Raw genomic sequence first — 26,776 nt, forward strand, 5'->3', positions numbered from 1 at the left:
GCTGCTGGCCTGGTCACCCCCCAAGAGATTGCTGTGGGGTGGGGCCAGAAGGCCCTGCCACTCAGAACAGGCAGGATGGCCCGCACCCCCACCCCACTGCGGGCCACCCGGCTTCACTGCAGCTGTGCCCTCTCGCCTGCCTCACCCCTCCCCGTCTAGCCTGGCGCTACTCGCAGAGGGCACAGCCACACTTGGTGGGCTTCTCCACCTCCTCGGCAAAAGAGGTCCCGTCGCTGCACTCAAAGGTGAACTTCCTCCGCTTCAGCCGCAGGCCCTGGCAGCAGCCCTGACCTGGGCATGAGCCCCGGCACTCCACCCACGACAGCGGGCGCGTGGTCTGGCAGATGGCATAGCCCCTCTGGACCTGGTGAAAGTCCCGGACAGGGTCCCCCCGGCACTCGGACTCTGGATAGGACAGACACCAAGAGAAAGCCTCAGGGCACACCCATGGGCCAGCGCCGGCCCCGGGGAGGCCGGAGGCGGCAGAGAGGCGCATCCAAGGACCAGGTCCTCTAGCGCTTAGACTCCACCTCCGACCCCACCCGACATGCACATGCACAGGCTTCCTTCTGGGCCCATAGGCCAGTCAGTAGGAAGAACGTTCTAGCTGCCAGGGCCCTCCAGGACAGATTAGGCTGTCAGGTAAGTGGGCTCCCAGTTGCTGGAAGAGTGCAAGAGGAGGCTGGAGACTGGGGAGGCAAGAACAATAGAGAAGGAATCTGTGCCAGGAGCAGGGGCCTAAGGGCCCCTGAAGGTGCTTGAGTTCTGGACTTCTCCAGCTTCCCTCTGCCTAGCCTCAGCAGTCTCAATCCCAGCAGAAACATCTTGGTTACACGGGCCAGGGAGGGCCTGGGAAAGAGTCCCCAACCCTCAGACTTCCTGTTGCTCTTGGGTCGCAAGGTGATGGGGCCAAGATGTGGAGGTTTGTGCAGGAGCTGTTCCCCTGGGAAGCCCCATCGATAAGGAGAGACCCCAGCCAGAAGGGGCACTTGCCCTGGATAAGGGGGCTTCAGGGCAAGCCGAACCATTTGGGGGTGGGGTCAGAGCCTAGAGGGTAGTAGGTACTACGGCCCAAGAGCAGCCCAAGATGTGGGAGAGGAGAGGGGAGGAGGCACAGAGGGGATGCCAGGGTTTGGAGGAGGAAAAGTCAAGTCACTAATGCAAGTTGTGGGGAGGGGCCCTGGAGAGGGCATGTCAGGAGGGGGGCCCCTGACCTTGCTCACACAGCTCGCCCGAAAAGCCTGGGTCACACACACAGTGCGCCCCTTTGGTGGCTAAGGCCTGGCAGTGGCCATGCAGGCACTGCAGGCCCCCGCAGGGGTCTACAGGTGCCCCAGCCTGGTTGCACAGAGCCCCCGAGTACCCATCCTGGCACTGGCAGCTGTAGGAGAGAGCGTCGAGGGGCATACATTGCCCGTGGACACACCTGGAGGGGACAGAGGAAAGGTACTATGAGAATAGGCTGGAGCCAGTTCAATCCCAGGGAACCCACACCCCCAGCTTTGGCATCCAGGGAGGTTATCCTATTCCTAAGACTGAAACAAAGGGAGAAAAATGTGATTCTGTATCCCTAGGGACCTCTTCCTGTTAATAAAAACTGAAAACTAGGGGGGAAAAAATGGAAAAAAAAAACCCTGTGCTGGGCCACATGTTCCAGTTTGGGGTGTTAAAAATACAGTCTATGCAGCAGCCCTCAGCATGGGGAAAGGGACGGGCAAGGGGTGAGGGCTCCCCGAACCCAGCTCAGGCTCACTTGTGGCCATGGCAGGGGCCGTCGGCTGGCTGGTCACAGTGTAGGCCCCCCCAGCCGGCCTCACAATGGCACACGGGCCCAGGGGTGGCATTGGGCTGGCAGATGCCATGCAGGCAGTAGAGCTTTCGGCAGGGCTCACAGCCTGGCACCACGCCTGGCTTCATCCGCGTCTTGGTGAAGTCCTGCAGTTCGTTGTTGATGTACAGGTTTCGGATGCAACCGTGGAAGCTGGTGCCGTTGAGGATCTGCCACAGGCGGAAGGCAGCTGAGTTCACATCCACTGGCATCCCTTGGGTGGGTAGGAGCGAGCAGAGTTGGGCTGAGTCAGGCTCAGACCATGTCTGACCCTACCGCCCTCGGTCCACTGGGCATCTCCACAGTGTTCCCTCCCGCCCTCGGCCTCCGTCTTTCTGTCTTTGCAACCCTGAGCCAAGATCCTTTGCCACCTTGGAGGGTCCAGACTCCTCTCCCAGAAAACAAAAAGGAAAGCCTGTTCCCTCAATGACCAGAACCCACAGGTGCCAGGCTTGGCAGTGGCCAGCTGACAAAGGAAGCTCTGGGTGCCTAAAGTCTGCCCTCACCCTTCCCGCCCTCTGGGATACCAGCTTTCACCTCCCAAAGACTCCAAAAGCAGCAGAGGACCTGGGCCTGGAACCAAGGTGCATGCTGCTTTGTCACCTGCTGTCGTGGTGATCACAGCAACCCTTGAGGGAGGAGTAGCTGAAACCCATCTTGTGGTCAGTGATTTGCCTGAAGTTGTACGACTAACAAACAGCGGAGTTGGGAGTAGAGCCCAGGGCTCTCTCCTTCACACCTGCCCGCAGTCTCACCAAGGCCCTCTGCAGCACTGAGAAAGCCCCACTGTTGCAGAAACCTGACTTGTTCAGACCTGGAAATGTTGGCGAGTGGCAGACAGGGCATTTAACCTGCAAAGCATGTAAAGCCAGCTGGGAGGTCCCCAGCTGATGCAGAGACTCCTGCTGGGTGCCTGGGTCTCTCACAGCAACTCCGAGACTGAGAATGGACCCTGAATGCTTGACAAGCCCCTTCTGGCCCAAAGGCAAGAGGGAAAGTACCCACTTTGGAAGAGAGCTAGGAAAGTTCCAGGCTTCCCCCAAGGCCAGGCTAACCTAGGCATCTATCCTTCTTGGTTGGTCTGAGCTTGACAGCAGCCTGGGCTCCAGGCCAGGAAGGACAATCCCTTGGCAGCTTGGAATGCCCCTGTCATCCGGTGGCCTGGGCACCAGCTGTCCTGGCAAGACTCAGGCCAGAAAGCAACAGAGGCCCCACCTGGAATGGCTGTCACATTGCTTGATGGGGAGGCCTGGGGAGAGCCAACCGCAGCCTCTACCTGGCCAGGTCCTTACCTCCCACGTAGAGGGGGGCCTCGCTGTTTAGTGTGTAGTGTTTGCCAAAGTTGTCCATGGTCATGGGACTGCCTCCATCGATGGAGAGATTCACCATCTGGTCAAAGGTGACTAGCTCAACAGTGTGGAACTGCCCGTCATTGATCGTCTCAGCACTAGAAGAAGAGGGGGTGCCCCCACCCCAGGGAATGGGCTTCAGTTCAGCCCATCCCTGCCTGGGCCCTTCCCCAAAAATGCCACCAGTCAGCAGCTGCTTTCCAGGGAGTAACATCTCTCAGGGAGGAGACCATGGGGACTCGGTGGCCTGGGGCCTGGCCCCTCCTGCTCTGCTTCTTGGGACTCCCCAGGGAAAGGTGAGCAGTTTGGGGCAGGGGTCTCCAAATTATCCCCCCTCCCCTTCCCACTACAGACCCCCTTGTGAGGAGGAGGTAGGATAGGGAAGGGTCGGTCCACTGCTCAGGCCTCGATCTCAGCCTCAGCTCCAAGATGGGCGCAAATACTGTATCTTCCTACATGGGCAGCCCAGGTTCTGGAGGTCCCGATAACCACCTGCTCTTGGCCCGGGACACCCTGAGGGAGGGCGGTGGGTATGAGGAAGCCTTACCTGTAGATGGCAGAGCTGGGGTAGCTGCCTGGGTCGTAGCTGACACGCACATGACCCTGGTACAGCTCCACTGCGATGTGGTCATTGTCCCCATTGTACAGCAGGATCCCGTTGTCCTCTGCCGTGGAGACCTGATGGGCAAGGGCACTTTCTCTGCCACCCCACCCCACCCAGCAGTGGCACAGGTAGGTGGGACAGATGGGGGAGCCACATTTGGAAGAGGGATGCTGTGCGTAGAGCTGCCCTCCCCTGGCTGCCCAGGGGACACATCCTCAAGGGGATGCTGACAGAGGCTGGCAGCCCCTGGTTCAAATCCCATCCACTGCCAGGCTGGCCAGGGCCACAGAGAGAAGGCAGACAGACCAGCTGAGGCCTGGAAACGACGGGTGAGAAGGGGCAGGTAAGAGACCTTAGGACTGACTATGTGCCCGGAGAGGAAAGTCAGATCGATGCAGGGTAGCTTGTTCTATGGGCCTCTGGGAGCCACAGAGAGGACAAGGTGAAGAGGGCTAATAGCCATGACCACCCAACCAAGCCACTCAGGAGGTAGCACCGGTCTCTGAATCTGTGTGAGCAAAAGCTGGAGTTGCCTTGGTTGGGGGAGCCCTCTGTGAAGCCGTAGAAACGATGGTCCTGCCTTGTCCCTCTTCCCCCATTGCTTCTGGTAGACAGCCTGACTCCCTGGTCTCATATACAGGGCTGGCACATGGCCCAGGCTGGACACCTCATAGCACCCATTTCGCTGGACTCAGTGACTGGTCCAGGGATGGGAATGGGACTGAAGACAGGCCAGTGACGGGGACAGCAGGAGGTGCCTGAGGCAGTGGCTGGGAGGGTGTGGTGAATTTTATTTTACTGAGCAGTTGGGCTGTGTTGTTGCAGTATAGACAGTGTACATGGGCAAGACTTAGGAGAGGTGATAAAGTGGGGGAGAGCACAGTGAGCACGTCGGGAGGCTGAAGGGCTCTGGGAGAAAAGAAGAGGACAGAGAGGAGAAGTGGCTGCCAGGGTAGGGAATGCAGCTGTTGGAAGAGGGAGATGGCCAAAGAGGAGACGCAAACTTTTATCATGTGATGTGCACTGTCCTCTCCCTCCCCAAGAAACGTTTAGCAAACAGTGCCATTCAAGTGGGACCCGCTCTTTGCCCTCGAAACACTGATGTTCTGAGATGAAATTCAAGACACGAAATGGCAAAATAAGGGCCCCAGGGACAGGTGGCCAAAGATACAAGCCCAGAGCCAACCCTGACTGTGTCCTAGCCACGTGGAGAAACCCGTGTGCAGCATTCGAGGCTGAAGCTCAGGAGTAGGCGAGACTGGATAGTGGGAGAGGACCCGGTCACCCAGGAGACCACTTCTGGCCCTGCCTTGAGACTGCTTCTGTGACCTGATAACATTTCCAGATGTGCCTGACCCGCATCCCAAGCGTTTGACTGACACAGGCTGCTCCCAGTTTTGGGCGAGGATGCCGCTTGATGCTCGGACCTGAGGCCACGGCCCCCTGCGGCCTGACTCCCCTCTGTGACTGGCGCCCTGGGCACGCACCTGCAGCGTGATGTTGGCCCGTGGCCAGTTCTGCAGATCGGTGAACTGCAGGTAGGTGTCCCGATCCACAAAGTTAACACTGAGCAACTTCTCACACTCGGGGCCGCCGAAACCTGGAAGGCACTGGCACACCGGCCCGCTGCCCTGGTCCACACAGTTGGCTCCATTCTGGCACTCAGTCCCCTCGCAGGGGCTTCTGGGGGCAGGTGGGCGGGGAGGGGTCTCACAGAACTGCCCACTGAGAGGGAAAAGATACAGGTCAAAGAAGGGGCAAGGCAACATCTTTCTCTCCCATAGTCCTGGAGAGAAATCACTAAACATCTTGGGAAACTGGACCCTTAAAGCAACAGAAGATGCTCCTAATGAACACTTTCCTCGAGAGAACAAGCCAGAAGGATACTGAAGACAAGGTAGGAAACAGGGGTGGTCCCTGGACCAGCATCATAGCTATCACCTGGGCATTTGTCAGAAATGGAAAACCTAAATCTGCTTAACAAGATCGTGTGCACATTAAAGTTTGAGAAGCACTCGTGGCTCGTGGCAGTCAAGTCTGCTAGCAAATTTGACTCTTGCCCATTTTACAGAAAAGAAAAAACAGACACGAGCAAAAGAGAGAAGACTCCAATTACTAAACAAATACAAGAGGGGACAGTACTTCCGGCAGGTAGTTCTGACACAGCATACATCCTGTAGCGTCAGCATTCACAACAGCCCAAAGCGGAAATAACCCAAATGCCTGTCAGCGGATGAATGGATAAACGAGTGTGGTCTATTCATGCAGCGGAATACTATTTGGCCACAAAAAGGAATGAAGTTCTAATACATGCTCCCACATGGATGAACCTCAAAGACATGACGCTAAGTGAGAGAAGCCAGTCACAAAGGACCACAGATTGTATGATTCCATTTATATGAAATCTTCAGGATAAGGAACTCTACAGCCAGATATCAGATTCTTGGTTGCCTGGAGCTGAGATGGGGGGCGGTGGGGTGACAGATAAGAGGTATGGAGTTTCTTGTTGGAGTAATGAAAATGTTCTAAAATTGATTATGGTTAATGCATGCAAAATCCTGATAATAGAGTACAAGCCACTGAATTATATACTGAAGCTGGGTGAATTGTATCTCAATAAAACCATGGGGGAAAAAAAAAAAAGACCCAAGCAGAGCACGGGAGGTGGGTGGCCAGAAGGAGGGTAGGTGTTCCTCACCCCCAACTTTTCAGAGAAGTCAGGCTGTGAAGGTAAATGACCTTTATGCTAGGACGTGTCTTCAGAGGTTTTGCTGGGCAGGATGTGGTGGGCATTGGCCAGTAATCTGTACCCACCACCCCCTCCCTCAACCAAACAGTTTAGGGACCCTGTGCCTATGATCCGAGTCATTAGGTAACTTCCCCAAGGCCACACAGCTAGGGATGGCAGAGCCTTGGTTAAAACCCCAGGATCCAACTTCCAGGCTCTGACCCTGGCTCCCTCCTGCCGGCTCAGCGGCTGGAGGCTAGAAGGCCTCAGTCACTTGGGGCACAGCGGGACCACTCACCTGTAGCCTTCAGTACAGAGGCAAGAGTAGCTGTTGACTCCATCCACACACCGGGCCCCATGCTGGCAGCGGTGGTCCCTGCAGTCATCCTGGTTCTCACTGCAGTTGTTACCTGCGTAACCTGATGCGCACTCACACCTGGGGGCGTGGGGGGATCAGTGCCTCACTCAGCCGCGAGCCCACAGGGCCCAGGGGCTGTGTGTACGTGACAGAGAACCTCAAGGCCTGCGTGTCTGTGGGACACCCAGGAGATCAAGCAGAGCTCTGGAGAGAAAGATGCCCCCAGCCCGTCCTGGTACGCTTTTCTGGCACAAGAAAGGAGCTTGTGTGGGCTTCTGAGTGACAGCAGCTTCCGGGCTGGGAGGATGGACACCGAGGGGCACGAGGAGATGGGGATCCAGTCACGGAAGACCCACCCTGGCCACTTACCACACAACCGAGGCCAAACTTCAGTCCCTTCTCGACCTGCCCAGCTGCTCCCCAGCACAAGGCCCTGAATCCCGGGGCTCATCTTGCCCTCTTCTCCAGCCTCCCCAGCTCCACTGGACCAGCCTCCTGGCCCTTCCTCTGCAGGGCTGGTGCCCCCTCTCAGCGATTCCAGCCCAGCCCCCAGCCTCGGTGACCTGGGGGTCAACCATTTGCCTATCAAATCAGGAGCGCACTCCTCCACCTACTTTTCAGTCACAGCCTCGCAAGATGCCCCCTGGCCTGCTCCCCCCACATCGGGCCCACCCTGTGGTCAGACTGGTCTCCACTGGCAGCAACCCCCATCCCACCCACCAGCACTTCCCTACCTTCACACCTATTGATTCTGGAACATCCCCCTCCTCTCTCCCTGCCCCAGTCCAGCCTGGCCAATAACCTCACCTCCTCCAGGAAGCACCCCCAGCTATCATCAAGAGATTCCCCGTTGGAAACTCTTTAAACTGCAAACTCCACGGTTCAACCACGCAACCTGGAAGGCAGGTACCCCCGCCTGGATGTTTTTATTCATTCCCGGTTTTCCAGGCTGTAAGCGACACCTTCCTACCCCAGTGAGCACGCACACACACGCACCCCTAAAGCTGGTTTCACGCCACAATACTTTTCCTTACTACGTAAAATGGCATGTTGCTTCTCAATGTTAGTTTTTCACGGTACTCTTGACCCACCCTATTGATCGCAATGCACTACTGGGTCTTGGGCTGCAGTCTGGAAAATGTTGCTGCAGCTGAGCCTCCGCCCACTCGTTTACATTCGCTCCCTCGGTCATTCAGGGACTGAATACCCGCCGAGCTGCAGGCACAGCGGAGTTCCTTACACCCGCCCGCAAAGACAGGAGAGCGAGAACAGGCACCACACAGCTGCTCTCTGCTCATTTCCCAGCACAGGGCGAGGGACTGCGCGCAGTCCTGCTTTAGTCTATGTCTGAGGCCCAGCCCCTCTGAGCGGCAGCCACACCCCTCGAGCTGCCACTGCCCCTCTGCCATGGCAACCCCACCCCCCAGCAGCACCCCACAAGTGCAGCATCTGGGCGGCATTTGGGTGGGGGCTCCCATGCACCCCTCAGTCTCAGGCTGGACCTCAATAACCCCGGTCTCTTGCTTCCTGCCACTGTCCTTGGGCGGCTCCTGCTGGACAGTGGGCTTCCTGAGAGACTCCACCCCTGACCCTGGCCTGAGTGGCTGGGGTTGGGTCCCTCAGCCACAGGCCTCAACCCTGACCATCTGTTTTGTCCTGACCAGTGGAACGGGCTCCCCAAAATGGGACTCTGTTTGCAAAACTGCAGATGGAAACATTTTTAAAATCCATGACCTTTATGTGGTCTTCAGGTGACCATGCATTTCCATATATGCCAGTAACAACGACGGTGACAACGGTCAACGACCCCTTATGCAAACCTCCCGGGGCTAGATAGATTTTGAAATTCAGAATCTTTTGGGGGTTTGGAAAGGTGACACAATGCCTAAAGCATTACGTAACACGTAACGGGATCTGGGGCAGCCCCTTAATTACACACACTCACATTTCTGCAGCAAGAAGAGTGACTATAAGTAGCCTCGTGTCACTGAACATCCGGTTTTATTACCAGATACGTTCAGGTCAGACCAGATTTTGCTATCAAACGGACTTTTGATCTTCAGAGTTTTGTGCATTTTGTAACTGGGGATGAGAAATTGTGGATCTGGGAAGATAACAGCCATTTATGGCGCACTTATCAGCTGTCAGACTTGGAGCTAAGTGCTTTCTGTGCATTTGCTCATCTGACCCTTACAACCACCCCACGAGGAAGATACCGGGTGCCCAGTTTGCAGACGAGAAAACAGGCTCAGGGCAGTCAAAGCATCCATTCAGCATCACGCTGTAAACCCAGGTCTGTCTGACCAAAGCTGCGGCCGCCACCACCCTGAACCCTCGTAAAGCTGAGACCAAACTCACTTGACAAAGTAAAGAAACAGAATGGGGAGACCAGAGGGGAGGGGACTTCAAGGCCCATGTCCTTGCCTGGCCCTGGAAATGGGCAACACTCACCTGGGTCCATCTGGAGTACCCACGCACTGGGCTCCGTGCTGACACGGGTTCAAATCTGGAGAACAGAAGTCCACCAGCTGCTCACAGGCCCTTCCTGGGGAAAGAACAAGGAAGAGGCAGGAGAGAAGCTGCCCCAATCTCTGCCAGGCAGCTGGCCCGGCAGAAACCTCCTGTAGACACTGAGGGAGGGCCCCAGCCCTCCTGCCCACAGGAACGGGGCTCAGGGCAGGCACACCTGCCCACCTCTCCCCACAGATGCCAAAACTCCACCACACTTACCCGCATACTGCAGGGGGCACTGGCAGGTGTAGTTGCCCACGCCATCCACACAGGTGCCCCCGTTGGCACATGTGTGCTCCACACAGTCGTCCGTATTCACCTCACAGGTCGGTCCTTCAAAGCCAGTGGGACAGGAACACCTGAGGTTGGGGGGGGGCAGGTGAGGAGAGATGGACAGGTGGGCAGGGCCAGGGCAGCAGCCTTCCTGAGGCACTGTGGAAGCCTGTGTCCACCTGTGACCATCATCATCCCAGAGCTTTGGTCCCCACTCCCGGCCAGGCCCTTGCTAGGCACTGGGGTTAGAGTAAACAAGACAGTCCTGTACTGTGGGGGCTCACTCAGGCTAGCCGGGGAGACGACAAGGAGACCGGCAACCAGAGGAGAGGCCAGGATGGGGCCACACTGAGGCCGGGGAGATGAGGACAAAGAGGCAGAGGACACCTAGCCCATATGTCAGGGATGAGGCGAGAACAGGGCTGGGGGATAAACAGGAATCAGCTCATGGAGGGTCCCGGAGACCAGTGATCTTCCAGCTGGGGGAGCACCTGCGGTTTGCCAAGAGCTCTGTGGGTCAGAGATTTCTGAGAAATTGATTTCCAGATCTTCAAGTCCTGCACAAACACTTCCCTAAACAGACCTACCCAGAGCTTCAGAAAGGCACGTGCACTTCTCCCAACTGCAGTCCAAGGTGGGGATGTGCCTGGAGCCTAAAACCCTCAGGCACCAGATAAAGGGACAATTAAGAATTGACCGAGCATTAAAATAATTTCTGGGGGCACCTGGGTGGCTCAGTCGGCATCTGACTCTTCAGCCGAGGTCATGATCTCACAGTTAGCGGGTTCATACAAAGACCCGTGTCAGGCTTTGTACTGACAGAACGGAGCCTGCTTGGGATTCCCTCTCTCTCCTCTCTGTCCCTAACCCCCCTCAAAATAAATAAACTTTAAACAAAATTAAAAAATAAAAATAATTTTTGATGACATCACTCTGGGGTTTTTGGTATATAATCTTGGAAGGGTTTCAAATAATTGAATGGCATGCTACAATAAAACATCTAATCCCAATGATTTATTTCAACAACTCTTTCTCAGCATTTATAGCTATATATGTATATTTTTATAAAGGAATATATTGGATGCCGAGTCCTCATTCTGTCATATTCACCCTGGGACACATGAATCAGAAAATTACACACAAAAAAGCTCCACCTGTTATCTGTAATAATTATCAATAAAATTTTGTAGCGGAGTTATGTTCTGATCAATTGTATATCATTGCTTATTGTAATGACGACTCTGAAAAAGAAACCATTCATCAGAAGTTTATGGTGACAAGAAATAAAAAAAAAAAAAACTTTAAACTTACATTCCCATGTTGGTGGCAAAGAAGTATGGCAGCGTGCTCAATAAACAGACTCTCTAGCATCACAACAGATCACATGCGAACAAAAATGGAGGCGGGGTTGGGGAGTAAAATGGAAATACTAGTTGGAGGAGAAAGAGAGGGAAGACGTTTAAGCAGTTAAAACAGGAGCTTGTGGGTGTAATCTTTAAGTGTATCAAATTGCGGCGCTATTCAGATTCCACTGGCAAGTGATGAGAGTGAAGTAAAAAGTGAGGTCTTTCAATGTTAATATTTACAATATCCTGGAAATTAACCTCCCTTGCAATGCAAAGTTCAACCTACCATGAAAAATTCCAGCCGTCAGTCTAAGAGCGTGTGAGAGGGGATGGAATTAAGTTTCGTGGGGGCACGTGAGCAAAAAGGTTTGAAGCGCACTGTTTCCGGGCCTACTGTCATCTGTAGGGCTCCCACCCCCACCTAGCGGGAAGCGTCTGAGGGGGCTCCCCTAGCTCCCCACTCTCCACAGAACCCCACCCCTGGAGTCTATCAATGAGGAGGGGGTTGGACAGAGCCTATTGTACGGACGCCGTTTCCAAGGTGATGACCTGGGAGAGGCTGTTTAGTGTTTTATTTTTCACATCTGGTGATTTAGGTCTGCAGAGACAGGTTTGGCCATTCCTGCTAAGTAGACTCATCGTTTTCTGAAGAGGAAATTTGTTCGGCTGGCAGTTTATTTTCAGTAACTAAATACTTTGTGTTCCTCTGAAAAGCTCTGGGTCCAGGAGGGCTCTGGGAAGGTGGGGGGCTCGTGGAGGGGTCCTGGGGGAAAGCAGAGTGGGTGGGGGCTTGCGTGGTGAGCTCAGAGAAGAGTCAGGAGGCCCGGCCGCCCAGGTGTGACCTGTATGACCCAGGAGACCATAGCGGGAGGCCCGGTACTTGCTAGCAGGAGGCGGGACTATCGGGAGGAGACTAGGACTTGCTCCCACCTCTGGGGGTGGGGGGTGGGTTGCTTGATACCAAGGAGCTGGCTGGGGGCCTGCCGTCAGGCAGCCCCAGCACAGCAAGCAGGTGGTTGACTTCCAATTGGAGGCCTTGGGGTTAGTGGAGATTATAGGGGTTTAAAACACCCCTAAACTGCCCCTTAGCACTGCCACTGCACATGGCCTTGGCCATGGACTCCCAGTGCCATCAGAAGGCCCTCTGGCACCTGGCACGAACAGGGAGGGGCCTGGAGCAGGGGCGGGCAGTGTAGCTCGGAGCCCCCGCCCTACCTGCTGCTGTGAGCCTGGCAGGCCTGCATCTCTCTGGGCAGCAGGGACCTGTGATGGGTAAGCATGGAGGGGTCTCTAGCACACCCCCACCTCCTCCTCCAACACAGGGAGGCCCGGGCCATCCCACCCACCAGGTTCCAGCCTCTCCAGGCAACTCACGTGAACCCAGCATCCTCGCCCTGCCGCGGGTGGCAGGTCCCGCCGTTTCCACAGGGGCTGCTGGAACAGCTGTCCAGGGACACCTCGCAGTCACGGCCCTGGGCAGGTGGGAGAGGGGGACAGTGAGTGAGGAGGACCTCAGAGGGACCCAGGGATTGGTGTGAGCCGACAGAGACAGCCAGCCCGCTCAGCAGCAGGCCTCCCTGTCCCGAGAGTTACCTGTTCATTCATTCGTTCACTCATTCATTCATTCACGTGCTGGGTCATTGACTAAACATTCCCTCAAGCAGCTGCCCTGGGCACTGTGGGCAAAGTGGCGAACAAGACAGCACAGCCCCACCTGATCTTGAACGAACAGCCCTCCTCCTCCTCCCCAGCCCCAGCCCCAGCCTCCACTCACCTTATAGCCACTGGAGCAGACACACCTGTACGCCTCAAGGGCATCATTATGGCAAGTGCCCTGGTTCTGGCACGGGCTGGACAAGCAGGGATCACACTTGGCCTGGACAGCCAGCGCGGGGGGACCTGAGGCAGGGGGTAGGTATCAGGGGAGGGCAGGGCCAGACAGCCTCAGAGACAGTGCTGGAAGCTCTCTCCCCAAGGAGATTTCAGCCCTCCCTTTATTTCCTCTGCGTCTGGTTCACGCCCCCTTTCTAAGCCCACCTTCCGGGCCTCCAGACCCTCCTTTGTAAAGTGTGGTTAATAACAGCACCTGCCTTGGGGGCCATATTGGCTAAATAAGCTAATCCGAAAAGTGCTTAACAGGCAGGCTTTGGACGCCCAAGGAGCCCCCACACGGCGTCAGGGCAAAGCCGTCCGCGTGAGGGCATCACAATCACTATTACTGAAGCCGGCTCTCGCTCCCCAGCATGGTCACGGTGAGCAGAAGACTGAGGGCAGCCGCCTTGGCAAGGAGGGGACACAGCTCTGTGAGAGGCCACGCTTAGGAGCAAAGAGCCCATTTGTCTTTGAGATGTTTCTCTCCAAGGCTGAACAGGAAAGAACCCTCTCCTGTCACCACGGGCAAGGCCTTCCCCAGCCCCTCCAGGACCCACTGGTCCTCTTCCCTGAACTTGGAGGTGGACGAGGAGCCAGCAGCCAGGCTGCTTGGGGCACCACCTGTGAGGGCATTAGGCCCTCACAAGAATAAATAGTAGAACTAGCTGGTTAACTCAGGTGTCCGCTTAGGACTCCTTCTAGAAAAGGAGAAATACTGGTTCTGCTGAAGAGGTATGAGCATTAAGAGAAACAAACACTTTTCAGTGATGACTGGAAGGAAGCATGAGCAGGTTTCCCGGGCACTGATGGGGTTCTGTGTTTTGATCCCTGGTATGTTCGTTCAGTCTGTGAAAATTCAGCAAGCCATTCACTTATGATCTGTGTATCTCACTATTATGCATGTTATATTTCAATAAAATAAAAAAAAACAACAACTTACCAGTGTCAACCCCACCCCATTAAATAAATATTGAGCAAATGTTTCGCTCCCAACAGGCAAGCCACAGATCAGGTCCCTCTGAACCGTTACCCCTGTGACAACATCCTTCACGGAAGGTGGCCATTAACCTATGGCTGTCAGTTTCATTTTTTAAAAAAAATTTTTAAACATTTATTCATTTTTTAAGAGATGGAGAGAGACCAAGCGCAAGAGAGAGGGGGAGACACAGATCCGAAGTAGGCTCCAGGTTCTGAGATGTCAGCACAGAGTCCGAGGGGCTCGAACTCACGAACCGTGAGACCATGACCTGAGCGAAGTCGGATGTTTAACCGACTGAGCCACCCAGGCGCCCCATGTCAGTTTCATCTTTGATGGAGGTCTGTGAGCTTGCAGAGGGCAGGGGCTGCGCCCCCCAGGCGGCCCCCAGCACACAAAGCTGGGCTTGGGGCAGCCCTCAGCTGCCTCCCTTGGCTCAGCTGGGCTCCCGGGCCATCAGTCAATCAGTCAATCAACCTCCGAATGAGTATTTACAGATGCCCTGAGTGAGGCAGCTTCAGAGCAAAGCGTGAGCGAGTCTCCAATCACACTCAAGTCCCTGTATTTCTGCAAATGTCAGGCGAGCGGCAGCTGGGTCCAGCGGCTCGGGGTTTAAGCTAATTGCCGCGCACAATTCCTACCATAGAGAGGCCCGAGCACTCCCGCTGCTGAGAGGCTTGGAGCTTCCAGAAACGCTGCTGCTATTTTTATTTTCCTTACATAACCCCAGGGAGGGATTAAGGCCCTTACAGCCTGAGATTTTCTGCCTGGCTTTTTTTTGTTCGTTGTACGTCAGGACTAGAAGGCGGCCATACTAACAAGCAGCAGGTGCCTCGTTCCTGCCACCTGACCACCCCCCATCCAGCGGGTCACCACAGGGACACAGGAGCTCCTGGAATGCCCTTCCAGGATTAGGCAGGTCTCATGGGCTCCCAGCAGCAGGTGGGCGGGATGCAACCCTGTACCCACCACCCCATTCTCGTGCTCCTGGCCTCACCTTGGCATTCAAACTTCTTGGCAGGCGTGGTGAGGAGCAGCTTGCCCTCCATGTCCGGGGGCCCAGCACAGCGGGCAATGCCCGGTTCCTTATAGCCCGTCTTCACCCAGCCAGACAGCCAGCGGAGGTGGCAGTCACAGTACAGAGGGTTGGCACCAATGGCCCTGAGTCAGAGAGCAGAGAGAAGCAGGCATCTATAATGGGCTCCTTCACCCACCGGGCGCACTCAGCCAGGGGCTGGCAAAAATCCCAACAGCCCCCTTACATGAGCCTTTCCTGTGTAGCCAGTGCTGCTCTAAGCACTTCCTACGTGTTGGCTTCCGAGTCCTCCCACACCCCACTCTCCCCACTGCGCACATTGCACCAGTCTCAGAAAGGCTGAGGCACAAAGCGGGGAGGTGAGGCTTGAACTGGCGCCGTTGGGGCCAGAGGCCATCAGTGTGTCGTCTCCAGAGAGCACGGAGGGGAAGGAGTCACCAGTTACCGCTGGGATGAACCAGCTGCTTTCCCACAGCCAAGCATCCGACATCCTCACGAGCCCCACGGGGTAAGCTCTCTCCTCCACCTCAAACAGGGGGAACAGAGCCTCACGGGGGATAAGTCATTTCCCTGGGGTCACACAACGAATGAAGGGCAGGCTCTGGATCCAGGGTCTGGATCTGACTCTGAAGCCCATACTGTTATTCTTCTTTTCATTTTTAACTAAGCAAGGAGCACACGAACGCATTCTCAGTCTAAGCTACTTTGACAAACTGCGCACAGAAGTCTCCACCTCACACGACGTGGTAAACATACTAAATGCCATGAATTTTACACACCAAAATGGTTCATTTGATCTTATGTGAACGTCACCTTCATTTTTTTCAGAAAGGCATGTTCCTGTTACTGACGGGAGAGCAAAATGGTGTAACTCTGACAGAGGGAACCTCGTGATATCTATCAAATCACCCATGCAGTTGCCTTTGGACCTAGCAATTCTGTTCCTGGAAGTTTATCTCACAGATACACCTCTACAGGTGTATAGAGGTGTGTGTGCGGTGGGACTGATCACAGCCTTGTTTGTAACAGCCTGAAATGAACTACACTATACCCACGTCACAAAGAAAAGCTGCACCCGGTGCCTCTACCACGTCAGAAGGACCCATGGCCATACGGCCACATGGTCACCGCGCTCAGGCGTGTGGCTTCCCGCTCCTCTCCCATAGTGACGTAGAAGATTCTTCACAAATTCTATCCACCTACTGCACATCGTCCCCAGGCAGCTTTTTGTCACCAAGCGACATGTCTTGGAGATCCTTCCAGATCAGCATAAACTGATCCACCTCATTTTGTCCAAGGGCTTCCTGGCATCCCAAAGTAATGGACATCTAGCTTACTGAGCAATGTCCCTGTTGCCAGGCATCCTGGTTGTTTCCAAAGGCAGCGAATACTCTTGTCCATGCTTCTTTGGGAGGTGTGAGCATTGCTCTAGAACAGGTGCCCAGAAGCAGCCTTCTACTTCTAGATCGCGGAGGATATGCATGCTGGGTGTTCACAGGCCCTCCAAAACGAGGTGGCATCGGTTCACACCCGCCTGCGGCATAAGGCCATGCCTGCTCCCTCCCATCCCCGCCCGACACCGACACCACACAGCCAACTCTGTAGGGTTTACCAACCAGCGGACAACTGCAGCATCTCACTGACTCACAGCGGGAGATTTAGAGATGGGTCAGAGACAGGGCAGGGGAGGGTAGGGGGTAGAGTTCCTCGGCCTAGCAAATAGAAAAATCAGAGCCTGGGCCGGAGGTTCATTTATATCAACGTTATTTTGAAAACATAAGGCCTGTGACGTTAGCGAGACTGGGCTCATTTATTAAGCATCAAATAGACGCGCTGCCCTCTTCCACCTGTTTCTGGGCAGCAGAGAGGACGTGGACCCCCCCGAAGTGCGTTCGGTCTGATGAAAGCAGCAGCAACCCTGAGCAGGAGTTCCCCAAAATAGCGCCGCTGACGACCTCGCAGTCTTACAAAGCGGCTGAGCGAGACCTGGACTGGGGCCGGCGCAGCTGCTCGCTGCCCGGTGACCTTGAGCAGCCCGCCTCACATCTCCGGGGCTCACTTTACGACGCGCTAAAGAGCCTGCAGCCTGGAGGAGGGCAGAAAGACAAGCACCAATAACCTAAAATGGGCACCAAGGGAATAACGCAGCGTGGAAAAGAAGGCCAGTTCAACCTCGACGTGTGTTTAATTTTTTCTGTCCTGATTTGCTGACAACATCCAGCCCGGCTCACAGGACAGCGGAGACGCCTTCCCTTTGCCACTGAACGGGGCCGGGGCCGCTCAGAGGTACAGGAAGCTGGGGTGCCTTGATTTTCTGACGCTGCAGTGTGTTAACGGCAACAACAACAAAGTCTTTTTTAAAAAGCACAGGAATACCAAAAATTGTGCTCTAAAATGGTTACATGAACCAGAGTAATGGTTTTCACGTAAAAAGTGCAAGGTAATGCAATTATGTTATTCAAGAGGCAAATGTAGAATTTATTGTAAAATATGTTTTGTAATGCACCGCAGGGTTGTGGTCTGGTAATGGGCCACGAATTTAAAGTGTATTACGAATGACTTTTTTCAAGTCCTGTAGCTCATTTCGCGGCCGAGGTCACTGTGACCGTGGATGCCTTGACAGGCCAGGATTGCCACAGTTCCAGTCCCCAGAGAGCAGCCCCTCAATAAATGGCAGGAAAAGTGCGCCTCAAATCCAAGTGTCCCTTTCCGATTCTTCACATAAAAGCAGAAATAAAGAATAACAGAAAGCACCAAAGTCAATATAACGCTCTTCAAAAGTAAATTCCAGTGGGGCCAACGCATTTTCCTTGTTTCTGTGGAGAACAGACTCGGAGCCACACCCGAATTCAACCTTTCACACTTTGGTTCACCCAGAGGCTGGGGTTTTGAGACCACTTCAGTGGTTTCACCTGGGGGCCACTTTTCCCACCGGGAGTGACTGCGAGCTCGGTGTGGAGTGGCAAGTCACAGGCCCGGCTGAGTGAGGGCCGCGGTGGGGACCGCAGCCAGGCCGCTCGTCGATCCAAAAGGACTGTGGGTTCAGGCTGACACCCGGGCAAAAGTAGAAATAATCCTGTGTTGTTGATCTTTGGTGTATCTTGGAAATAGTTGAAACAGAAGATACTTGGTGTCTTCCTGCCAAGGCCCCGCTGGGCTTCCATTAACGGAACGGGGACCAAAATAGCTTTTCCTGTGCTGTTTCACAGAGCGGCCAACGGTAGAGTTTAGCACATACTGAAACTTCCACGTCTCCCTCACCTGAGCTATACCCCCTCCGCCCACCCTCCTCTCGGGCAATCTATTTGTGTGCATCACTGTCTCCCGCTGCACTGAGGCTCCCCGGGAGCAGGAACCACGACCCCCGCTGTGCCTGACACCCGTTTGCGAACGAACACCTGCCAGGACCATGCAGAATGCACAAAGCGCACTGTGAAAGCAAAGGAAATGCAAAAAGAAAAGAGTTCCCCCATCATCCCAGAAATGTAACCAGTTTAATTTTTGTGGATTTCCTTCCAGTTCTTGTGTTCACACGTGTACCTCAGTGAAATCAGAGTATACGGTCTTCTTTATCCTGTGGTTTCATCAAATAGTAAATTGCGGTGCCGTAATTACAATTAACTACTTGCTATTCTGTCCTGTGGGCATAGTATGATCTACTTAATCATTCCATATTTACTTTTTAAAGTTATTTATATTATGTTGAGAGAAAGAGGGCACACGTAGGTACTCAAACAGGGGAGGGGCTGAGAGAGAGAGAGAGAGAGACAGAAAGAATCCCAAGCAGGTTCTGAGCTGTCAGTGCAGAGCCTGACAGGGGGCTCAATCACATGAACTGTGAGATCATGATCAGAGCTGAAATCAAGAGTTGGACACTTAACTGTCTGAGCCACCCGGGTGCCCCACCATATTTACTTTTTCACACAGCATTCTTAGTGAATTCGGGATCTAGCTTCCCAGCACGCAGTAAATCAGAGGCAACAAAATGCCAGATCATAGAAATGACGAAAGATGTTGGAGAACCTTGGCACAGGATCTGGCACACAGTGAATATTTGTTGATGAAGAGATGGATGGATGGATGGATGGATGGATGGATGGATGGACAAATGGATGAACATTGAGCTAACTGCAAAGTAAATATAAAAGTAAACCACAGCAGAGCGAACCCAGGGCAGTGTGGATGCTTACAATCACTATGGCACATGGACCACAGTGGACCTTAGAAATAACCTTGGTACAGGAAAGAAAGAGGCCCAAAGAGAAGAATGAATTGTCTGGGATCCCACTGCAAGTCGATGGAAGAACAAGGAACCTAACGCCACAAGTCCTGATTCCTGAAGTTCAAGGAGACTGAATGTGGTGGACCTCAGCCTCCACTGCACCTGCTCACCCCACCTCCCACATACTGCTAGTGAAGAGGAGAGGCCCGGGCAAGAGTCACAGGAGGAACAGAGGGCACTCCAGGAGCCAGGAACTCCGGATGCTAACTCTTGGGCAACCCCTGACTTGTTACAGAGCCGTGGGTGCCTCCCCCCGCTTCAGATTGCACATGGCCCTTGTGAAGCCAAGCGGAATGCGGTGAGCCTACGCCGTCCTGGTACCACTCCCTGACTCCTTGCAAGTGCTCAAGAAATCCTTATGGAACAGCTACGGCTCTCCCATGCGGGGCAGATGGTGGACACGTGTGTGCACACGTACACGTGTCCTCAGTACCGCGCGTGCACCCACACCTGAACACAAGCACACGCACGAGTCCCAGGCTGCTGCCTAGTTCCATTTGAGACCCTGGGTATGAAGGGCAGACCTTATTCGTGACGCTGCTTCACTGGAAGCTTCCTTTCACGCAGATGCTGCCCTGTAGAGAGAGGGGCTTGGATGCAGTGAACAAACACATCTAATCCGCAATGCCGACACCCTGTTCTACAATTGCTGCTTAACGGATCTCTACCTCCTGCTTTATCTCTTCCAGATTGGATCTGGCTTTTTGGCTTGATGTCACTGTTCTCCTAAAGAAAGTCTGAATTTATAGATGCGTCTGGTTCAACAGTTGTTTGGCAGCTCTGGTTTTTTGTTTGTAGAAAACATGCTGTTTGTTCCCACCTCCCCCTTGAAAAACGAGGCCTCTAGATTTTGAGCTAGAGTCAAAATCGGAATGGACTTGGATATTGTTCAGTTTTCATCAGGAAGAAGGAAGGGTAGTCAACTGCACACTTAAGTCCCAAGTACAGGAGATACGTGAAGGGGGAATCCAAAGGCAAGAAAGGTGGACCAGATGCTTGAAGAGGCCTTGCCTGGCAAGTGGTGTTGGGGACGTGGGCAGCTAAAGCAGGCCCTTGTCATAGCGGGGGGGGGGGGGGGGCGGTGAGGAAAGGCGGTACGTGGGCCCAGAGCAGGGCAGACCCTGGTGCCCGTGAAGACAAGCACAAATGCCCTCTGGAGAGAAGCGTCTCTAATTTAGGTCCTCAGAGTTCCAAACATCTGCAAAATCTGAGCTCACCACCACTAACTACCAAACGCAGATGGAAACACAGCCCTGTTGACCAGGAGTCACCGAGAGCAGTGATCCACACAGCCCCGGCCTGGCCTTTGTCTTGACCCACCATCTCCAGCCAGGCTCCCTCCTGCCTCATCCCATGCAGCCAGCCTCCACATGTCACCACAGCTTTCCAGGAGTTTTCTGCGACTTAATTCTTCCACAATTCCCTTCTATCTGTAAAATAAAGTCCCAACTATTTAGCGTGACACAAAAGGCCCTTCACAATGGAATTCAATGTTCCTTTCCAGATTCGTCTCTTCCGACCCCACACTCCTTGCCCAACCAAGCCCTGTATGTCCTATGCTGGACAACACAGCATCCCTGAATATGTCATTTACTTTCTTGCCTTCTCGCCTCTGCCCATGCTGTTCCCTCCTCCTAGAAAGTCTTTCCCCATCTTCTCCAAATGGCAAAAGCGTGCAGTTCAGTAGCATCAATGAACACTCACAATGTTGTGCAACCATCACCACGATCTGGCTCTAAAACTCTTCATCACCCCAAACAGAAACTCTGTACCCACTGAACAAAAATCCCCCATTTCCCCCCTGCTCCCAGCACCTGTCAGCCACCATTCTCCTTTCTGTAGCTTTGATTTGACTTTCCTAGGCCTCGTATCGGTGGAATCATACGATGTTTGTCCTGTAACGTCTGGGTTATTTCACTTAGCATGTTTGCAAGGTTCATCCATGTTTGTCGCAGGTGACAGAGTTTCATTTCTTTTTAAGGCTGAATAAGATACCATTGTATGGGGGCACCCAGGTGGCTCAGTTTGTTAAGTGTCTGACTCCAGCTCAGGTCATGATCTCACAGTTCATGAATTTGAGCCCCACATCAGGCTCCCTGCTGTCAGCACAGAGCCTGCTTCAGATCCTCTGTCCCCCTCTCTTCCTGCCCTTATCCTGCTCGTTCTCTCTCTTCCAAAATAAACTTTAAAATTAAAAAAGAAGATCCCATTGTATGTCTATATCACATTATCCACTCATCCATCAATGGACACTTGAGTTGTTTCTGATTTTTGCCTATTGCGTGAATAACGCTGCTATGAACATGGGTCGTACAAGTATCTGTTTTCAGATTTATTTGTTTGTTTGTTTAGAGCATTAATGAGGGAGGGGTAGCAGGAGAGGGAGAGAGACATGGGCTCAGTCTCATGACTGTGACATCATGACCTGAGCCGAAATCAAGAGTCAGACACTTAACCGACTGAGCCACCCAGGAGCCCCACATATCTGTTTTGAGAATCGGCCTTCAATTATTTGGGGTACACACTTAGAAGTAGAATTGCCAGGTCACAGGGTAATTCCACATTTACCCTTGCGAGGAACTGGGCATACTGCTTTTTAAAAATCCACATAGTACTGCCAGCTACATGGTTTTGGAAGCAATTCTACATCTCATTATACCACTTCTTGGGGGCAGTAAATTTCCAGAGCTTATCCCCCACCCCGTGAAGGGAGAGGCCCAAGTGTCATGTCATGCTTAAGAGCATGGGCTTTCGAGACAGAAGACCCCAGCCCCCACCACCTATGCAACGTTGGGCAAGCTTCTCACACTTTCTGGGCCCGTTTCCCCATGTGTAGGATAGGAATAATTGTGCCTATGCTGTAGGATCGCTGTGAGGACTAAATTAGCTGAGGCGGTCAATAAATGGCCATCGCCACTTTTATTACTGCGTATGAAGAACCGTTCTCAGATTCCATTGCTGTGTTGACGAAACACCGAGTGTGTAAGAGTCTGAGATGGGGAGTATCTGAAGTTCACAAGCTAAACTTGTTTCAGGGCAAAAGCCACAAACTTTGACAGTTACAGAAGATGGGGGGGGGGGGCATGTTTCTTGGAATACAAGTTCTTTTTACATCCAAAGAGGCCTCGAGAATTGGGCCGGGGTTACTTACAGGTGAGACAGGGAGGTCACGTCTGTGAAGATGCCCTCTTGGAGGGTGGAGATGTCATTGCCATGCAGGGACCTGAGGAGAGAAGAGGCTGTCAGTGCCTCGTCCAGGGACAGAGACTTGAGAACTGATGGAGTGTGTCATGCTTATCCTTGGGTCTTGGTCAAGGTCAATGCTAGAGGGAGCCGGTGCCCCCCTCAGAGACCCCACCCTGCCGGCCACCGGCAAGGGAGAGGGAGCGCCTCGGAATCCAAGTAGATAACCCTGTGCCTCAGCCCTTCTCGGGGGACTTGTTTTTGCCATCACAAATAACTCAAAGCACCATTTCCGTTTACATGACAAATGGAACGCAAGGCCCTGACCCTGTGCCCTCCCTCACTCCGCTAACAAGTCTGGGTGGGGGAGAGGTAGGGGAGGAAGGTCCTTCTTGGTAAAAAAAAAAAAAAAAAGTTACTATGGCAAGCCATAGAATGGGGATAAAGAATGTCACCGTGCCCCAGGCAGGGCTGCCGGAGGATTCATGCAGATACTTGAGAGGCCTTCATAACAGCCGTGACAGAGGACTTTGATCACAGGGCAAAAACTCCCAGTGGGAATTCTTAGGAAAGGTTCACAAATCTCCTGCCAACAATCTCCACTGGAACCGGAAACTCACATGCAAACAAGAGGCTACCTTATCTTGGATGCCCCCACCTCCCATTGCTCCCCCAAAACACAAAGTGGGGCAGACAGCAACCCCCATTTCTCAGAGTTTTCCGTTCACTCTTCAGCCTCCATGAGGGGCTTGAATGGAAATGGACAGGCCTCCCAGCTTTGGACACTGTTGGCTCTGCTGGGGCCACAGACATGGAGACATTTCTACCCACCAGGTGGGCTGCAGGTCCTCTGTGGGGTGGGTCTCTTTAGAGGAATGAAGAATGAAGAACGGGGAGACTTACAGCAGGCGCAGGGAGCGCAGCCCCTGGAAGGCCAGCGGAGGGATGCACTGGAGGGCGTTGTAGCTGAGAATCCTGTGGGATGAGAGGGAGGGTGAGGGAGGGAGGAGGACAGGGGTGGGGGTGCCATGTTGCTGACCAGGCCCCTGCAGGCTGGCCCAGCAGCAAAATGAGGGAGGCCTGAGCGTGGAAGAGGGTGTGGGCTGAGCTCCTGGCCTAGTCAGCCCTGTGACCCGGGCCTGTCCCCTAACCCTTTTATGCCTCTCAGCTCCCTCAGCGGCAGAGCAGGGACAAAAACAATGACAACTTGATAGGGTTTTTCTGCGGGTAAGGGGAGATGGCCCAGGTGAAGCCCTCAGCGCGGTGCCCGGCTCCCAGGGAGGCCTCAGTAAGGAGACTGGGTGCACTTCCTCGTGGAAGCCACTCCAGCAAGGGCCAGAGGCAGGGTGTCCGTGAAGTGGACACCGGACCAGGACCTGCCTCACTTCCAGAGTGGACCGGTGAGGTCCAGGCCCAGCTAGTAATCTAACATTGGGAAGCTGTGGTGGTGACGAGGGCACCATGACTACCCCCGTCGTAAAGATGGGGAAACTGAGGCCCTGCAAGGTGAAAGAACTTCGCCAGGGTGACGTAATTAAGTCAGTAAGCGGGGTTTTTAATTCAGCTTCTCAGTTTCCAGAGTCCACAGGCTAACCCACTCTCCCCAGATGCTTCCAAATAAATGAATCCATCAAGGGCAGATGGGCAGGTTGACAACAAGGGAGGCGATACTCGTGATAGCTCCAGATGTCCATCAGCGGAGGGACAGGGACACTCCGGTGCAGCCATACAGTGGGACATCACTAGTCGCTGACAAGAAGGAAGGAACTACCCATACGTGCGGTGACATGGGGGAATTTCGGAGTAACTGTGTGGGTTGAAAGATGCCAAACAAAAAGGAGTATCGTTGCACGATCCCAAACATGCAAAACCCTAGGCTATGCGGACTCACCCACAGAGCCGAATGGTGGCGGCCCTGGGACGGGGGTGTTGGGAGGGGCCGGGCAGAAGGGTGTGAGGAGGCTTCTGGGGGTGACGGAAGGGGTCTCTGTGTTCGTTGTGGTGATGGTTCCAAGGACATGAACGTAAGTCAGGATGTATCCTTATTTGCTGTAAGCATGTACAGTTTCTTTTATGCTGACTGTACCTCACTAGGGCTATTTTCAAATAATAATGAGAGCAGGGGTGTGCTCCTGTCACAGGAATGGGTTCTGTTTCCCCCGGCAGCTGCCGGAACCACTGAGACCGGGACTTCTCAGCCCAGCACTACCAACAATTCTTTGTTGGGGGGCTGCCCTGGGCATTTTACGGTGTGTAGCGGTAAAATCCCTGGCCTCTGCCCACAAGGTGTTGGGGGCTTCGCCTGCCCCTGCTCTAGCTTTGACCACCGAAAATGCTTCAGACATTGCCAAACGGCCCCTGGTGGGCAGGATCTCCTTGGCTGACGGCAGCTTCACATCCAGTCTCACAAAGACTTCGAAATGGGAACCAGTTGATGAGAAGACTCTGGAGCAAGTAAGTGCAGGTGGGTAACCTAGAACCAGAATTTCATGGCCTCGGGCCCACCTTCTGCTCCTGGGGGTCTGGCTGGGTCACGACCCCATCCTTTTTTGGGGGTACTGGCTCTAATGTTGGACCACGGTGGAGCCCAAGGGAAAGTCCTTAGGTTCTTGGCACATTATCTGTAAAATGAGGTGTGGAGAAGGGGAGTGAGATACCCCGTAAGCTGCAGGCCAGTATACGGGCTGCTTGTTATTCTTTTCAACTGATTGCCTGGCATGTAATTAAAGCGATCGTTAAAACAACTCAGAATATGGGCACAAAAGTGTTCAGAAGCACTGTTCACAATAGTCCGAACTGGAAACAACCCCACTATCCATCCGTAGTGAGATGGGTAAGGAAGGTATGGCATATTCCTACAAAGGAATACTACACAGCAGTAAAAATGACCAGACCGCGGCTTCACATGAGTGGACCTCGCAAACATAATGCTACATAAAATAAGCCAGGTACAAAAAAAGAAAAAAAATACATCCTGTATGATTCAATTCACATAAAAATAAAACTGCTTTGTGTAGAAGTGCATATGTAGATGGCAGTGCCATAAAGAAAATCAAAGACATGATCACCATAAAAGGGGAGGGACTTCCTGGAGACGGTGGGGAGGGGGGAACGAATGATCAAGCAGGGGCTGGGGGAAGGACTTTTGGGCGTGCTGTGTTCCGTTTTGTGCCTTAGGTATTTACACATGTGCTAGCTTTATGGTTATTTGTTAAATTGTACTTTATATTTTTTTGCATTTTTCTGTATGTATGCTATATTTCACAATAAAAAAAATTGTTTGTTTTTTTTTTTTTCTTTTTGGCTGGCGAGGCCAGGCACACTCCCTGGTAGATGAAGAGTGACCAGTGGGGCTTGGAGAAAGTCTCGGTGACACAGCGCGCGTGCCCTCTCTCCACCTCCCCACCACTGGGACTCACAGAGTGGTCAGCTGGCTCATGTTGGTGAAGGAGGAGTTGCTCAAGGAACTGATCTTGTTGTTACTCAAGTCCCTGGAAAAGACAAAAGCATCACTGCTTAGAAGAAAGAACCCAATCCTGGCTCTCTGCTACAGGCTCCTCCCCTCCCCCACTCTGTCCATGCCCCCCCCGCCACTCCCCCTCCCCCCCCCCCCCCCAGGACTAGCTAGTACTTCACACAGGCTCCTTCCCTAGCTCTCCTACCATCCTACCAAGGGGACAATAACCACCTTTTTTCAAATGAAGCAGGGTGATCAAGTAACCCCCCCCCGTCACAACTGATACCCCTCTTCTCAAACCTCCTTTCAAACCCCATCCATCCTCAGACACCTGTCTTCCCACACCACCACCCCTCCACCTCCCTGGCCGTGCCTCCTCCATCTCTTGGTAAAGCTTCTTTCCCAGTCAACCCTACCTTCTTGACCCTCTTCCTTTAGTCCACTCTGGGAGCCTCGGGAAGCTCCTGGCTTCACTCCCCACCACGTGCAACAGTGCCCTCGCCTCTGAACTCCCCTCCAGAGATAGTCCAGCTCCAGTCTACATCTCGCACTTTTCCTACCCCCTACCCACCTAGTCCACAGCCCCAAGGACCCAGAAACACTGCCCTAACCGACCCCCCACCCCCACCCCAGCTCCTCTCTCTCAGCCTCCTCCTTCATTTCTGCTTACTCAAGCCATGTCTTTTCCTGGCTTCTGTCTCAGACTTGTATCTCATCTTTCCCCTACAGCTTTGCCCCCTTTCTATCCATCTTCCACACGGGTGGGCACCACCTCAATCTTTCTAAGACACAAATCTGACTAGGTCACTTCTCTGCCAAATCCCACAGTGGCTCTCATTTGCCTAAAAAATTGTCCCAGCCACCTGCTAGGTGCTCCCGGCTCTGGCCCACCTCTCCCTCACTGCCTCCCACATGCCTGGCATAGATTTGCTACACTTCCTGAAATTCTCTTGCCCCTGTTCCCTCTGCCTGC

At 53.6% G+C, this 26,776-nt stretch overlaps 1 protein-coding gene across 1 annotated transcript in view; it reads right to left on the minus strand.

Moving 5' to 3' along the window:
• Positions 1-166: 166 nt before the first annotated feature.
• SLIT1 (slit guidance ligand 1) overlaps positions 167-26,776 on the minus strand; it is a 167,561-nt gene continuing 140,951 nt past the window's right edge. Inside the window, exons 23-37 of the mRNA XM_047073230.1 lie at positions 25,766-25,837; positions 23,250-23,321; positions 22,315-22,386; positions 14,843-15,006; positions 12,772-12,896; positions 12,372-12,469; positions 9,598-9,737; positions 9,319-9,412; positions 6,808-6,945; positions 5,269-5,506; positions 3,725-3,855; positions 3,121-3,275; positions 1,754-2,042; positions 1,215-1,426; positions 167-405 (exon numbers count right to left, since the gene is read on the minus strand). Coding sequence (XP_046929186.1) covers positions 167-405; positions 1,215-1,426; positions 1,754-2,042; positions 3,121-3,275; positions 3,725-3,855; positions 5,269-5,506; positions 6,808-6,945; positions 9,319-9,412; positions 9,598-9,737; positions 12,372-12,469; positions 12,772-12,896; positions 14,843-15,006; positions 22,315-22,386; positions 23,250-23,321; positions 25,766-25,837 — 2,239 coding nt within the window. The remainder of the gene's footprint in view (positions 406-1,214; positions 1,427-1,753; positions 2,043-3,120; positions 3,276-3,724; positions 3,856-5,268; positions 5,507-6,807; positions 6,946-9,318; positions 9,413-9,597; positions 9,738-12,371; positions 12,470-12,771; positions 12,897-14,842; positions 15,007-22,314; positions 22,387-23,249; positions 23,322-25,765; positions 25,838-26,776) is intronic.

Source organism: Lynx rufus, unplaced genomic scaffold (assembly GCF_022079265.1).
Source record: "Lynx rufus isolate CCGP_SWC_20201006 ecotype Redwood Valley unplaced genomic scaffold, mLynRuf1.p SCAF_11, whole genome shotgun sequence".
Taxonomy (NCBI): Eukaryota; Metazoa; Chordata; class Mammalia; order Carnivora; family Felidae; genus Lynx; species Lynx rufus.